The sequence below is a fragment of the Physeter macrocephalus genome, chromosome 17 (assembly GCF_002837175.3).
Source record: "Physeter macrocephalus isolate SW-GA chromosome 17, ASM283717v5, whole genome shotgun sequence".
Taxonomy (NCBI): domain Eukaryota; kingdom Metazoa; phylum Chordata; class Mammalia; order Artiodactyla; family Physeteridae; genus Physeter; species Physeter macrocephalus.
This window is the reverse complement of record NC_041230.1, coordinates 20,417,151-20,430,716: the sequence shown is the minus strand read 5'-3', so window position 1 is coordinate 20,430,716 and position 13,566 is coordinate 20,417,151. Positions and strand designations below refer to the sequence as shown.

The 13,566-nt window shown below is 36.2% G+C and overlaps 1 protein-coding gene across 1 annotated transcript in view; it reads right to left on the bottom strand.

The window, feature by feature from the left end:
- Positions 1 to 13,566, bottom strand: part of PHKB (phosphorylase kinase regulatory subunit beta) — a 205,263-nt gene that overhangs the window by 94,697 nt on the left and 97,000 nt on the right. The window contains exons 10-13 of the mRNA XM_028477729.2: positions 8,041 to 8,136; positions 5,702 to 5,899; positions 3,192 to 3,249; positions 2,177 to 2,223 (exon numbers count right to left, since the gene is read on the bottom strand). Of these exons, the coding sequence (XP_028333530.1) occupies positions 2,177 to 2,223; positions 3,192 to 3,249; positions 5,702 to 5,899; positions 8,041 to 8,136 (399 nt within the window). The remainder of the gene's footprint in view (positions 1 to 2,176; positions 2,224 to 3,191; positions 3,250 to 5,701; positions 5,900 to 8,040; positions 8,137 to 13,566) is intronic.

Genomic DNA, 13,566 nt, shown 5'->3' with positions numbered 1-13,566 from the left:
AGAGCTAATCAATGAATTTGGTAAAGTAGCAGGATACAAAATTAATGCACAGAAATATCTTGCATTCCTATATACTAGTGATGAAAAATCTGAAAGAGAAATTAAGGAAACATTCCCATTTACCACTGCAACTAAAAGAATAAAATACCTAGGAATAAACCTACCTAAGGAGATAAAACACCTGTAAGCAGAAAACTAGAAGACACTGATTATAGAAATTAAAGATGATACAAATAGATGGAGAGATATACCATGTTCTTGGATTGGAAGAATCAACACTGTGAAAATGACTCTACTACCCAAAGCAATCTACAGATTCAATGCAATCCCTATCAAACTACCAATGGCACTTTTCACAGAACTAGAACAAAAAATTTCACAATTTGTATGGAAACACAAAAGACCCCAAATAGCCATAGCAATCTTGAGAAAGAAAAACGGAGCTGGAGGAAACAGGCTCCCTGACTTCAGACTATACTACAAAGCTACAGTAATCAAGGCAGTATGGTACTGGCACAAAAACAGAAATATAGATCAATGGAACAGAAAAGAAAGCCCAGAGATAAACCCACACACATATGGTCACCTTATCATTGATAAGGAGGCAAGAATATACAATGGAGAAAAGACAGCCTCTTCAATGAGTGGTGTTGGGAAAACTGGACAGCTACATGTAAAAGAATGAAATTAGAACACTCCCTAACACCATACACAAAAATAAGCTCAAAATGGATCAAAGACCTAAATGTAAGGCCAGACACTTAGAGGAAAAAATAAGCAGAACACTCTTTGACATAAATCACAGCAAGATCCTTTTTTACCCACCTCCTAGAAAAATGGAAATATAAACAAAAATAAACAAATGGGACCTAATGAAACTTAAAATCTTTGGCACAGCAAAGGAAACCATAAACAAGACAAAAAGAGAACCCTCAGAATGGGAGAAAATATTTGCAAACTAAGCAACTGACAAAGGATTAATCGCCAAAATATACAAGGAGCTCATGCAGTTTATTATCAAAAAAGCAAACAACCCAAATCAAAAATGGGCAGAAGACTTAAATAGACATTTCTCCAAAGCAGATATACAGATTACCAACAAACACATGAAAGAATGCCTAGGATCAGTAGTCATTAGAGAAATGCAAATCAAAACTACAATGAGGTAATACCTCACACCAGTCAGAATGGCCATCATCAAAAAATCTACAAAGAATAAATGCTGGAGAGGGTGTGGAGAAAAGGGAATCTTCGTGCACTGTTGGTGGAATATAAATTGATACAGCCACTATGGAAAACAGTATGGAGGTTCCTTAAAAAAACTAAAAATAGAACTACCCTATGACCCAGCAATCCCACTACTGCGCATATACCCTGAGAAAACTATAGTTCAAAAAGAATCATGTACCACAATTTTCACTGAAGCACTGTTTCCAATAGCCAGGACATGGAAGCAACCTAAGTGTCTATCGACAGGTGAATGGATAAAGAAGATGTGGCACATATGTACAATGGAATATTACTCAGCCATAAAAAGAAATGAAATTGAGTTATTTGTAGTGAGGTGGAAGGACCTAGAGTCTGCCATACAGAGTGAAGTAAGTGAGAAAAAGAAAAACAAATACGGTATGCTAACACATATATATATGGAGTGTAAAAAAAAAAAAAAGGTTCTGATAAACCTAGGGGCAGGACAGGAATAAAGATGCAGATGTAGAGAATGGACTTGAGGACATGGGGAGGGGGAAGGGTAAGACGGGATGAAGGGAGAGACTCGCATTTACATATATACACTACCAAATGTAAAATAGATACCTAGTGGGAAGCTGCTGCATAGCACAGGGAGATCAGCTCTGTGCTTTGTGACCACCTAGCGGGGTGGGATAGTGAGGGTGGGAGGGAGACGCAAGAGGGAGGGGATATGGGGATATATGTATACGTATAGCTGATTCAGGTTTTTTATACAGCAGAAACTAACACAACATTGTAAAGCAATTACATTCCAATAAAGATGTAAAAAAAAAAAAAGATAGTCTTGCAAACTACTAGAAAGAAAGAAATAAAAATATTTCTAACTAGTATTTATTGAGCTCTCAGTGTATGCCAGGTGAGAGCTCAGCACTGCTGTAGGTGCTGAGATACAGCCATAAACAAATCAGATGAAGTCCCAGATCACAAAGAATTGATATTCTTTTACTTGCTTGGGATTGCCTCTAAAAACACCTAAAATGTAAAATATAAAATCCAATAGCATTTGAGCTCAATAAGCACCACAGAAATTTTACCTTAGAAAAAAATTTACCCAATTGTAATTATTCTGGTATTTTTCTATGTAAATAATAAACATAAAATGGAAAAGGTTATGCAAATAAATGCATATGGTAGTTTTCCAGGAAACTGATTTGAGAAATGTTAGCATATAGAATTGAAAACTGAATTTTAATTGAAATTTCTCTATGCTTAAGTATAAATATTATAGACATTCACAATGTCACAAATTACAGTATTCATAAAAATTCTTCTTTGTAAATATGAAAATATATTTGTATCATTTTAAAAATACTTCAAAGTATTTTAAAAATTCTTTAAATGATGTAACATTAACTCAGAAAGCAGAAAAGTAGCATATAAAAATGCAGAGTAGGGCTTCCCTGGTGGCGCAGTGGTTGAGAGTCTGCCTGCTGATGCAGGGGACACAGGTTCGTGCCCCGGTCCGGGAAGATCCCATGTGCCGTGGAGCGGCTGGGCCCGTGAGCCATGGCCGCTGAGCCTGCATGTCCGGAGCTGTGCTCCGCAACGGGAGAGGCCACAACAGTGAGAGGCCCACGTACCGCAAAAAATATAAATAAATAAAAATTAAAAAATAAATAAATAAAAATGCAGAGTAGTTAACATCAATAAGTGTAGTCTATTTTGCTAGCTGAAAGAAGTCATATTTTATTTCTTTTCTTCTTTAAACGCGTGTCCGGAGCTGTGCTCCGCAACGGGAGAGGCCACAACAGTGAGAGGCCCACGTACCGCAAAAAATATAAATAAATAAAAATTAAAAAATAAATAAATAAAAATGCAGAGTAGTTAACATCAATAAGTGTAGTCTATTTTGCTAGCTGAAAGGAGTCATATTTTATTTCTTTTCTTCTTTAAACTAGTTATATCCTACAGTTTAAATTTCAGGAGAAAAGTTCACTCACCATCAATCATCATGTAAAGGAAAAATATGGGAAATTCACATTCAATGCCATCAAATAGCTAAAACAGAAAATAAAATATTAACAATTTCACCAACAATAATTTAGAACATGTATATTAATTATATTAATTAGAACACTTACATCATTAGAATACACATACATAAAAATTTATTTATTGTAATAACAAAACTGGACTGATTTTATAAGTAGTTTCGTTGTTCTTTAAAAAATTTTTTCTCACATTCTTATTATTCAAAAGCTAATTCATTTAATCCATCAGAGTAGTCATTCATTCAATAAATATTTCCTAAGTATTTAGTAATGCCTGGCATCAGCTAGACAGAGGGCTATGAAGACAAAAAGATAGAGAACCTGCTGTAGTGGGGAGACAGGCATGTAAATAAACAATTGCAGTATGTTACAAAATGTCTATACATTGTATATATATCAAGAACCAAGGGCATGAAGCATCTGAGCCTGCCCAGGGCATCAGGAAAGGTTTTATAGGAAAGGAGATGCTTCAACTAATGCTTGATGGATTTCTCTGGAGAGATAAGCTAAGGGAACTCCATACAGAGAAGACAACAGTACAAACTAGAAATGCGTTAAAGAACGAAGTACGTTAAAGAAACTCACAGCAATTCAGTATTCCTGGAACAAGCAAGGAAGAAGCAGTGAAAGCTGAAGTCTAACAGGTGGGCCAGGACAGCCAGATCAGGGAGGGCCTGAGAAGTCAGGCTGAGAGACAAAAACTTTGATCTGAAAGTGACAGGGTACCATTGAAGAGGATCAAATTTACTTGCTAGATGAACAGCTGGCAGTACTGAAGAGGGTTTTAGGATAAGAAATAAGGAGACCAACTGGAAGGCTGCTGGGAACAATCCAAAGAGAAAGGATGTTTTCCTAAATCGATGTTTCTCAACTTCAGCACTACTGACATTTTGGGCCAAATAGTTCTTTGTTGTGGGGGTTGTCCTGTACACTGTGGGACAGTTAGTAGCATCCCTGGATTCTACCTTCCAGATGCCAGTAGCACCCACCAAGGTGTAACAACACAAAATTTCTTCAAGTATTGTCAAATGTCCCCTGGGGAGCAAAATCATTCCTGGCTGTGGATCACATGCCTAAACGAAGCAGTTAATAGAGACGAAGGGACAGTTTTTAAGATTTAAAGGTAGTTAAATTTGCCAGACTTGGTGAGTGACAAAGAAGGCTGAGTGAGAGGGAAGAGCCTAGGATGAATCTCAGGTTTGGGGCTTGGGCAGAAGGGTGGAAGGTGATCACAGGCAGACTGCAGTGCATGCTAGTGAGGATGTCCAAAAGGCAGCTGGATACTTGGTAGGGCACTCAGGGGTGGAAATGTGAGTTAGGGATAGAGATGTGGGATTAACAGTGATTGCTAGAGCTATGACTGCATGAATAGCATGAAAAGAGAATAGGACTGAAGATGGATTCCAGGAGACAAGCAAAGGATAAAGGGAGGCAGAAGAAGAGGAACCTGCAAAGGAGACTAAGAAAGATAGTGAGAGAACTAACCAGAGACTTAGGAAGAGAATGAAGTCACAGAAAATGGAGGAGACCCTCCCGAGAGAGGACTTACCTAAGACACTCAAATGCCAATGAGAGGTTCAGTGAAATAAAGTTAGAAAGGCATCCACAATGATCCAGTGACATAAACTGACTGAAGCCAACACAGCTACTGGGAAGTGTTGGGGACAGGAGCCAGATTATAAGGTAAAGGAGTAAGTAGGAGGCAAACAAGGAGCCACAACTAGAACACACCATGCTCTTCAGAAGTGTGACAACAGAGAGAGAGGCAAAGGGAGGCAGATAGGGAGGGGTTTGGGGTTTTTTAAAATAATTTTCAACCTATTCCATTAAAGCAAAGTCTTCAGCAATGTGAATGGATGCTTACTTTTTTGGGGGGTGTTACAGTTTTCTGGGCAGCTTAGAAACAGCTAGAATAAACCTAGATATAGGATATGTATGTATATTTGAAATATAAAATCTTTAAAACCAAATATTTAGAGGAGTATATTTCAGAGGGAAGTGTCTAAGTGAAACAGAAAAAAAGAGCATTTGCTTAAAGATTGAAAATTCAATCACAAATAGATATTTTCTATTATATTAGACAAAAGGTATATAGTAGGCAGGCAAAATACTGAAAGTGCAATAGAAAAATTACTCACCCAATGACTCAACACGGCCCAATGTGAGCAAATAGGCCTCAACAGCTAACACTTACCGAGTGCTTACTATGTGCCAAGCACTGTTCTAAGCACTTTTATATATATTAACTGATTTAATTCTCAAAAAAAACCTCACTAATAGTAGGTACTAACATTATTTTATCAATGAAGAATATTAAACACAGAGAGCTTAATTAACTTGCCCAAGGTCTGACAGCTAATAAGTGGCAGAGCCAGAATTCAAACCCAAGAAGTCTGCCTCCTGAATCAGTACTTTTGAACATTCCATTATGTTATCTGACATGGGATATTTTTTGATACCTTAATTTCAGCTGGTCTGTAGTAGCGTCTATTAGGATCTTCCAATGATGTTCTATACCCATCTCTCAAGAAACGCTTAAATCCATATTTTCCTTTTAATTTTCTAACCACTTTATCAAGTGTCTGGCTAAACAGAACTTCATCATCCAAGGCAAATGCAGGATAACTGATGCAGGGGAGCAGGGCAGCATCTGTGTTCTGGGGGCAATAAGAAAAAGAAGGGAAAGTAAGTGTCTGTAATCATATGACCAACACAGCCCAAAGAGAATCACAGAGATGAAAAGCCACTAAGGTTATTTAACTGACAGTGAGACTGCTGTGCTCCAAGGGACAGACAGATGTTTATATGGCATGGTTTAGTGAACCTTACAGAGGAGATAAAACTTCATTCAATGATAAGGACTATTTTCAAGGTTCAACACTAGACTCAAACTTTAGTACATTATTTCAGTCATTGTGTAAAAATTTAACACCACTAATTAGTCATTACAACTAGTCTGTCATAACAATTTGTTTATAATAGTGAAAACCAGAAAACAACCTAAAGGTCCAACAATTAGCTGAGTAAATCAGCAGCTATTAAAATTTATATTATAGAAATGTTTACTAATATGTAAACATGTCCATTCAAAGAAACAGGTTATCAAGCATTATGAACAATATTCCTCCAGTTTTGTAAAATAAAAATATTATATGTATACATAAAAATACATGGAAACATACAAACCCAAATGATGTCATCCTAAGATTATAACTGAATGGTGGAATAATGAGTGGATATATTTTTACTATTTGCTTATTTGTGGATTCTGTTTGTCTTTTATCATAATCTTGTATTACTTCTGTAAAATAGTTATTTTAAAATAATCAAATTGTTCCATTTTGGGTGTTTTCTAAGAATAGAGCCACAAATAACCCCTAGAAAAATTTGCAATCAGGTATTACATAGTCATTTAAGAGATTATCAGACAAAAGAAAACGGTGAATCAAATGAGAGAAAAGAAATAAGGAAAGCAGTTTTATTCAAAAGAAATTTAAATTATGAAAAATATTCTTCTAGAGTTCTAATACAGTAAGTCCCCTCATATGAACGAATTCTGTTCTGTGAGCACATTTGTAAGTCCAATTTGTTTGTAAGTACAACAAAGTTAGCCTAGGTACCTAACTAACACAATCCGCTATATAGTACTGTATTGTAATAGGTTGATAATACTTTTCACACAAATAATACATAAAAAATGAACATGAAAAATTAAGAAAACATTTTTAATCTTACAGTATAGTACCTTGAAAAGTAAAGTAGTACACTACAACAGCTGGCATACAGGGGCTGGCATCGAGTCAACAGGCTAGAAGAATTACTGACTGGAGGAGGGAGAGGAGGTGGGAGATGGTAGAGCTAACGGATCCTCAGCAATAGGAGATGGAGGGCAAGCTGCAATTGCACTCACAGGTTCTGGTTCTTTGCTGGATTAAATTCTATCTACCCTCTTGAAAAAACGGTCCAGTGATATCTGGGTAGCAGCTCTTTTTTTCTTGTCATAGATGACACGGTAGCAAGGGATTGCACTCTGAAAGGCTGCTGCAACCTTCGTGAACCATTCTACATTCGGGTCCTGTGCCTCAAAAACTAACAGTGCCTCCTCAAACAAAGAAAATCCCCTTGCCATTTCCTGTGTCGTGAATCTCTTTGGTTCTGCAGTTACTTCTTCCTCCTCTTGTCGCTCCACTCTCTCAATTATTTTCACTTTCGTTTCCATCATTATTGCTTGGCGCTTTTTAGCAGTAGCAACTACATCACAGCTGCTTTTAAGCTTGCTTCCAGACATCCTGGGCTTGAAATAAAGATACTGTACTACTGTACTGTATACAGTACTGTAAAGTACACAAAAGCACAACCACTTGTAGAGGATGCACGCACGTGACAATGTACGCCAGACACGTGAACTAAATTATGTGATTGGACCTGGGAACGCACATTTGCAACTTTGAAAGTTCGCAACTTGAAGGTTCGTGTGTAGGGGACTTACTGTATATAATATTCCATGACCAAAAAAACTTCATTTTGGCATAATGTTGCTACTCCCCCAAAGAGAAAAAAATATATCTAGTTCTCTACTGCTCTATGAAAACTCAAAGGACAAAGCAGCTTTCTCCACAGTTCTGCTCACTTCCTAAACATTGACCTCCCCAGGCCAGAGGAGTAAGTGGCAACATTCTCTCTTCTTATCTCTTCTGCCAACTTTTAACACTTTAGAGTACTTTCTTGGAAAAAGAAACAAAACTACATAACAATCATAAACAACAGTTCATATTAATTTATTATAAAAATATCTCACATGAGATCTTGATTCTCTGGGTAACAGTGAGCACAAAGTTTGCCGGTTGCGATTGTGGGCATCGAGATCCACAAATATAACTGACCAAGAACAGCCCTGGAATGAGAGAGAAAGAAAAATTTCCTAGATTAACATAAAAGAGCTTGTAGAACATTGGGCAATTTGACTGAAATAAATTTCACATTATAAATCAATGTTACCTCAATTTACAAAAATAATAAAATTTTTTAAAAAGACAAGCAAAAAAAATTTCACAAAAATATTAACATTGGTTGCATTTGAGAGTGGTATTACAGAAGATTTTAATTTTTTAAATACTTTCAGTATTTCTCAAATTTCTTGCAATAAACATTAATTTATAATCATAAAAATGTTATTTTTCCATTTTTCTGATTTCTCCTTAGTTTTCTTAAAAATCAAAATGTATAGATTACAAGATAACTAATAAAGAATATTTATTTTAATAAAAGTAAAAAATCATTTAGCTAATACTTCTGACAAGGAAATAAGAACTAATTTGGATTCACAAAATCTGAATTGTACAGTCCTAATAAAGAACGATCAAACTACATGAATTTAGATATCTAGAATTACAGATATAAAAACTACTTGATTAAAATATGAAGACAGGAGAATCTCAAATAATAGTAATGTACATAATACTTGCTAATATTTATTATGTGTCAGGCACTGTGTTTTATGCTTCACATGGATTATCTCATTTAATCCCCTTATATAGATATTATTATACACATTTTACAGAAAAGGATGCTAAATCTTAGTATAACAGAGGCAAGGGTTCAAAATCAAGTCTGACACAGAAGACCACACCTTGAACACTATATTATGCGATTTCCCACACTAAAAATTATCTTTCAAGTAAGAACCAAAAACTTGAATAAAAAAAAATGTTAACAAAAAATGATAATTGGTCTGCTATCCAAGTTAGAAAAATTTATTAATACTATTTAGCCATTAGTGCTTTCCATTTTCAATAGCATCGTTTTTAAATAAACATGGCTTTGTTCTTTTATTGGGGAGCTAGATATTTTGAAAACACAGAGAATGAAATTGGAATATGACTGCTTCTATTACAAGAGAATACTCAGAAAAATACATGGGGAAAGGAAGAAGAACACCATCACAAATTTTATGTTGCTTCATTACCTTCTAAATCTCATACCAATTCTCATCAACTTCAAAGATGCATTTGCCCTGAAGATAAAATACATTGACTGAAATTCAAAATCTAGAAGTACTAGGCCCTAGATCCAAACATCATACTCACTCTGTATATTTTTCCTGTTAACCCATGTTCATGCATGAATATTAGCTCATAAAACAGAACTTCTCATTCATAATATTATTTCTTAAATTTCTTTTAACTCTGACAATAAGTGAACAAGGAATGAGCGAGGCTGTCTCTCAACCAGATCAATTCTAAACAGTCTTTCTATTATTTGAAAGTCCCTACTTCTCATCTGTACTCACAAAATTGAGCCCAACAAACCTTCATGCAGTAGCTGCCAATGTCAGAGTAATGTGCCCTCTGCTGTGAGTAAAACAAGACAGAACATGACCTCTCCTCTCAAGGAGCTGACCCAGGTGATATACAGTCCTAAATCAGATAAATATTAAACAAAACAAAAAGACTGCACGTGGCAATACATGACTATGTACCAGGTGAGTGGTTTAGATGAAAGAATAATTGTAAGCCTCTAAAGTTAACAGGAGGAAAACAAAATAGGGACCTTGTGGTACTTCATGGAGAAGGTGAGGACCAGAACTAGGATCTGAATTTGGGGGGAAAGGGGAGCAAGTAGAGTGGTTGGAACAAGACAGCAAAGAAATGAATGTGTATGCGATGTTGGGAGCCAATGAATACACAAAATAACAGGACTTATAATTTACCCTTAGGCTGAAGATTAATAAAGTTAATTACATGTCAAATCAGTCTGCCTTGAATTTAATTTTTTAAAAGATACAACAATCTAAGTAGGATAATTTATAAATAATGAAGTGAAATGGCAAATTTGGTAATTCATGCCATTATTTGATTCATATAAACAGCCAACTTCTATTTTCTAGCCACAAATTAATCGCTTATATAGATTCACCAAAGTATTTGTTGAGGTCCCCTCCTCTGCCAGCCTCTAAGAAACAGGCACAAAAGGAAAAATTAATCTCATAATGCTATCATATTGTAACACTAAGATCAAAGGCTAATAAACTATATTGTCTGACTGTCATCTTAAAAAATATACCATGCTTTAGGTATATGGCCCGGACTTACAGAAGAATAAAATTCACCCAAGGCCATGGGCAGCTATTCCTATTCAGAAGCAAATTTTTTAAAACATCATCAAGAAGACCTACATATGGAATTAATTATCACCTACTTTAAATTATCAGACACGTTAATTTTAGGCCTGCAAATTTCAAAGGAAGCTAGACATGTCTGCATCGCTTTGAACACTCTGCATAATATGAGAAATCTTTCTAGTCATCACCTTTTAGATTCTGGCCTCAGCTCATTTGTCAGTATCTTGATTTCTCCAATTAAAGGCAGGAATAAGGAAAGATGTTTTATATGTATATGTCACTCCAGAGTATCTTATTAACTTTGGATATTTTATTTTCATCTTTCACTTCCTGAAATTGTCATAACTCTGCCATAATATCTTGACTCCATCTAAAGAGCACAGATACGACTGACAGTTCAAACTTTACTCCCAAACTGAGTTTCTGTAATTGTTTTCTAGTATACACGTTACAAGATGATTCAACCTGACTTGAGTTCCAATGAAGGGGAAGAGCTGCACTGAACCATCTACCTGGGCCTCCATGACCATAACAAACACTTTTGAGATGGTATCTATGGCCAAAGGTAACATCTATGACTCAGACAGGCTGGCACCTGGGACCTGGGACCCGGGACCCTTAGCTGCAGTGCTTGCACCTGGACAAATGTCTCCTCGAGCAACAAAATACAAAGAAACTATAAAGGACTAAAACTAACTGTGTGCATGCACAGCTGGGCTGGGCAAATTACGGACAAGATACAAAGGGACCAAAAACCCAACAGCCACTTCTGAAGAGCCGGAAGCAAAAGCAAGGTACTGCGCATGCCCCCTGCACACACCACCACCTAAGGGGTGGGCAAACCACCTAAGGCACCTCTCCAGCCTGACCCCTGGACGCACCCCTACCCTCACCCCATATGAAGAACCAGTTCGCCCCCGCAACCCAGCAAGCAAGCGAGTGAGCAAGGGAACCTGTTACTTGTTCTCTCTCCCCCCTGCTGCAGCAGGGGCCCCAATAAAACCTTGCCTGAATTTCTTGTCTGGCCTCTGATCAATTCCTATTGATTAAGGAGGCCAAGAACCCTGGTAGGTAACATGACTGTAAGTCGATCTCTTTAGTCTCATTTCAAAGCGAAATGATTTGAAGGATTGCCCAGGTCTTTCTTTTCCTCTTTAGACTTTTCTCTGAACCTGAGCTAATGGGCTTACTACCCTCATCTAGCATCAAAGAATAAAACAAGATGAAACTGATCAGTATATCTATTGTGTCAATACTATACATGACCTCTTCTGTTCTTCTGGAAACAAAAAAACAGCACCATGATCAGGACACTTTCTTACCTAGTCCAGCATTAGTCTGTCCTATAGCTCTGTGAGCAAGCCTAGAGACATATTCTGCAGAAACGATACTTGCTGGTGGGAATTACCCCTCTACACCATGGCTGTAGTGGCGGTGGCCTGTAAATAGCCAACTTTTACTTACTGACCCAACAGCAGCTTCCGGTAGCCCTCACTAGAGGAAATCCTACTCACATATTGTTAAAGCAGTTTCAAACTACAGAGAGAGATGAACCTGAGTGTTAATTCTCAGGGTTTTAGAAGAGTAGAGCTGAGACTCAGACCCAGGAATCACAAAACTGTTGCTGATGTCTGTGACATGTGCTAACTATAAATTATGATTTATTTAAGTATTATCAAATATTTATATATCACTATATATATTTATAAATCACTACATATATTGTCGAGTATTGCAATATACACACACACACAGATATATATATATATATATATATATATATATATATATATATATACACACACACACACACACAGAGAAAATATTTGAAACCATGATGAAGTGATTCTCATATTAAGGATTATATGAGTATGTTACTAAATGCTCTAAATTAGACTTTATTATAAAGTTATTTAAAAAATTAAGCCACTTGATCAAATTTTCTTCTTAGATATTTTCTCCCAAACAAAAATATGTTTTGAAAATAGTTTCGGAGTGAAGATTTAAATGATGAGTCCTTTTTCTTTAATAATAAGGCAGGTCTAACAATTTAAAAAAATAAGAAAGGAGGTACAGGAACACATAATAACCAAAGCTAAAGGCTTATTCCACCCAACAATTCCCCATAAAAATAAACTTTTGTTTTATACACCAAAGCACATAAAGGGCAAAAGTTCAACAAGTGGAAACCTCTTTCAGAAAGATCAATAATTAAGAAGAAAATGTTGTGGTCAAAAGGTACAAACTTCCAGTAAGTCCCAGGGATGTAATGTATAGCATATGTTTGAAAAGTTGCTAAGAGAGTAGGTCTTAGGAAAAAAAAGTTGTAACTATGTGTGGTAATAGATGTTAACTAGACTTACTGTGGTGATCACTTCATAATATATACAAATATCAAATCATTACGTTGTATACCTAAAACTAATACAATGTTGTTTCTTTTAAGTAAAAATAACAAAAACATGTCTATAAATTTTAGCCTTAATATGCATGGATCACTCAAACTAAGACAAATTTTTAACTTGTGATATTCACTGAAGAGAATTATATACAATGTTTCTTTTTTTTTTTTAATCTTTATTGGAGTATAACTGTTTTACAATAGTGTGTTAGTTTCTCCTTTACAACAAAGTGAATCAGTTATACATATACATATGTTCCCATATCTCTTCCCTCTTGCGTCTCCCTCCCTCCCACCCTCCCTATCCCACCCCTCTCATGGTCACAAAGCTCAGAGGTGATCTCCCTGTGCTATGCGGCAGCTTCCCACTAGCTATCTAATTTACATTTGGTAGTGCATATATGTCCCTGCCACTCTCTCACTTCGTCACAGCTTACCCTTCCCCCTCCCCACGTCCTCAAGTCCATGCTCTAGTAGGTCTGTGTTTTATTCCCATCCTACCACTAATCTCTTCATGACATTTTTTTTCTTAGATTACATATATATGTGTTAGCATACGGTATTTGTTTTCCTCCTTCTGACTTACTTCACTGTGTATGACAGACTCCAGATCTATCCACCTCATTACAAATAACTCAGTTTCATTTCTTTTTATGGCTGAGTAATATTCCATTGTATATATGTGCCACATCTTCTTTATCCATTCATCTGTTGATGGACAGTTAGGTTGCTTCCATGTCCTGGCTATTGTAAATAGAGCTGCAATGAACATTGGGGTGCATGTGTCTTTTTGAATTATGGTT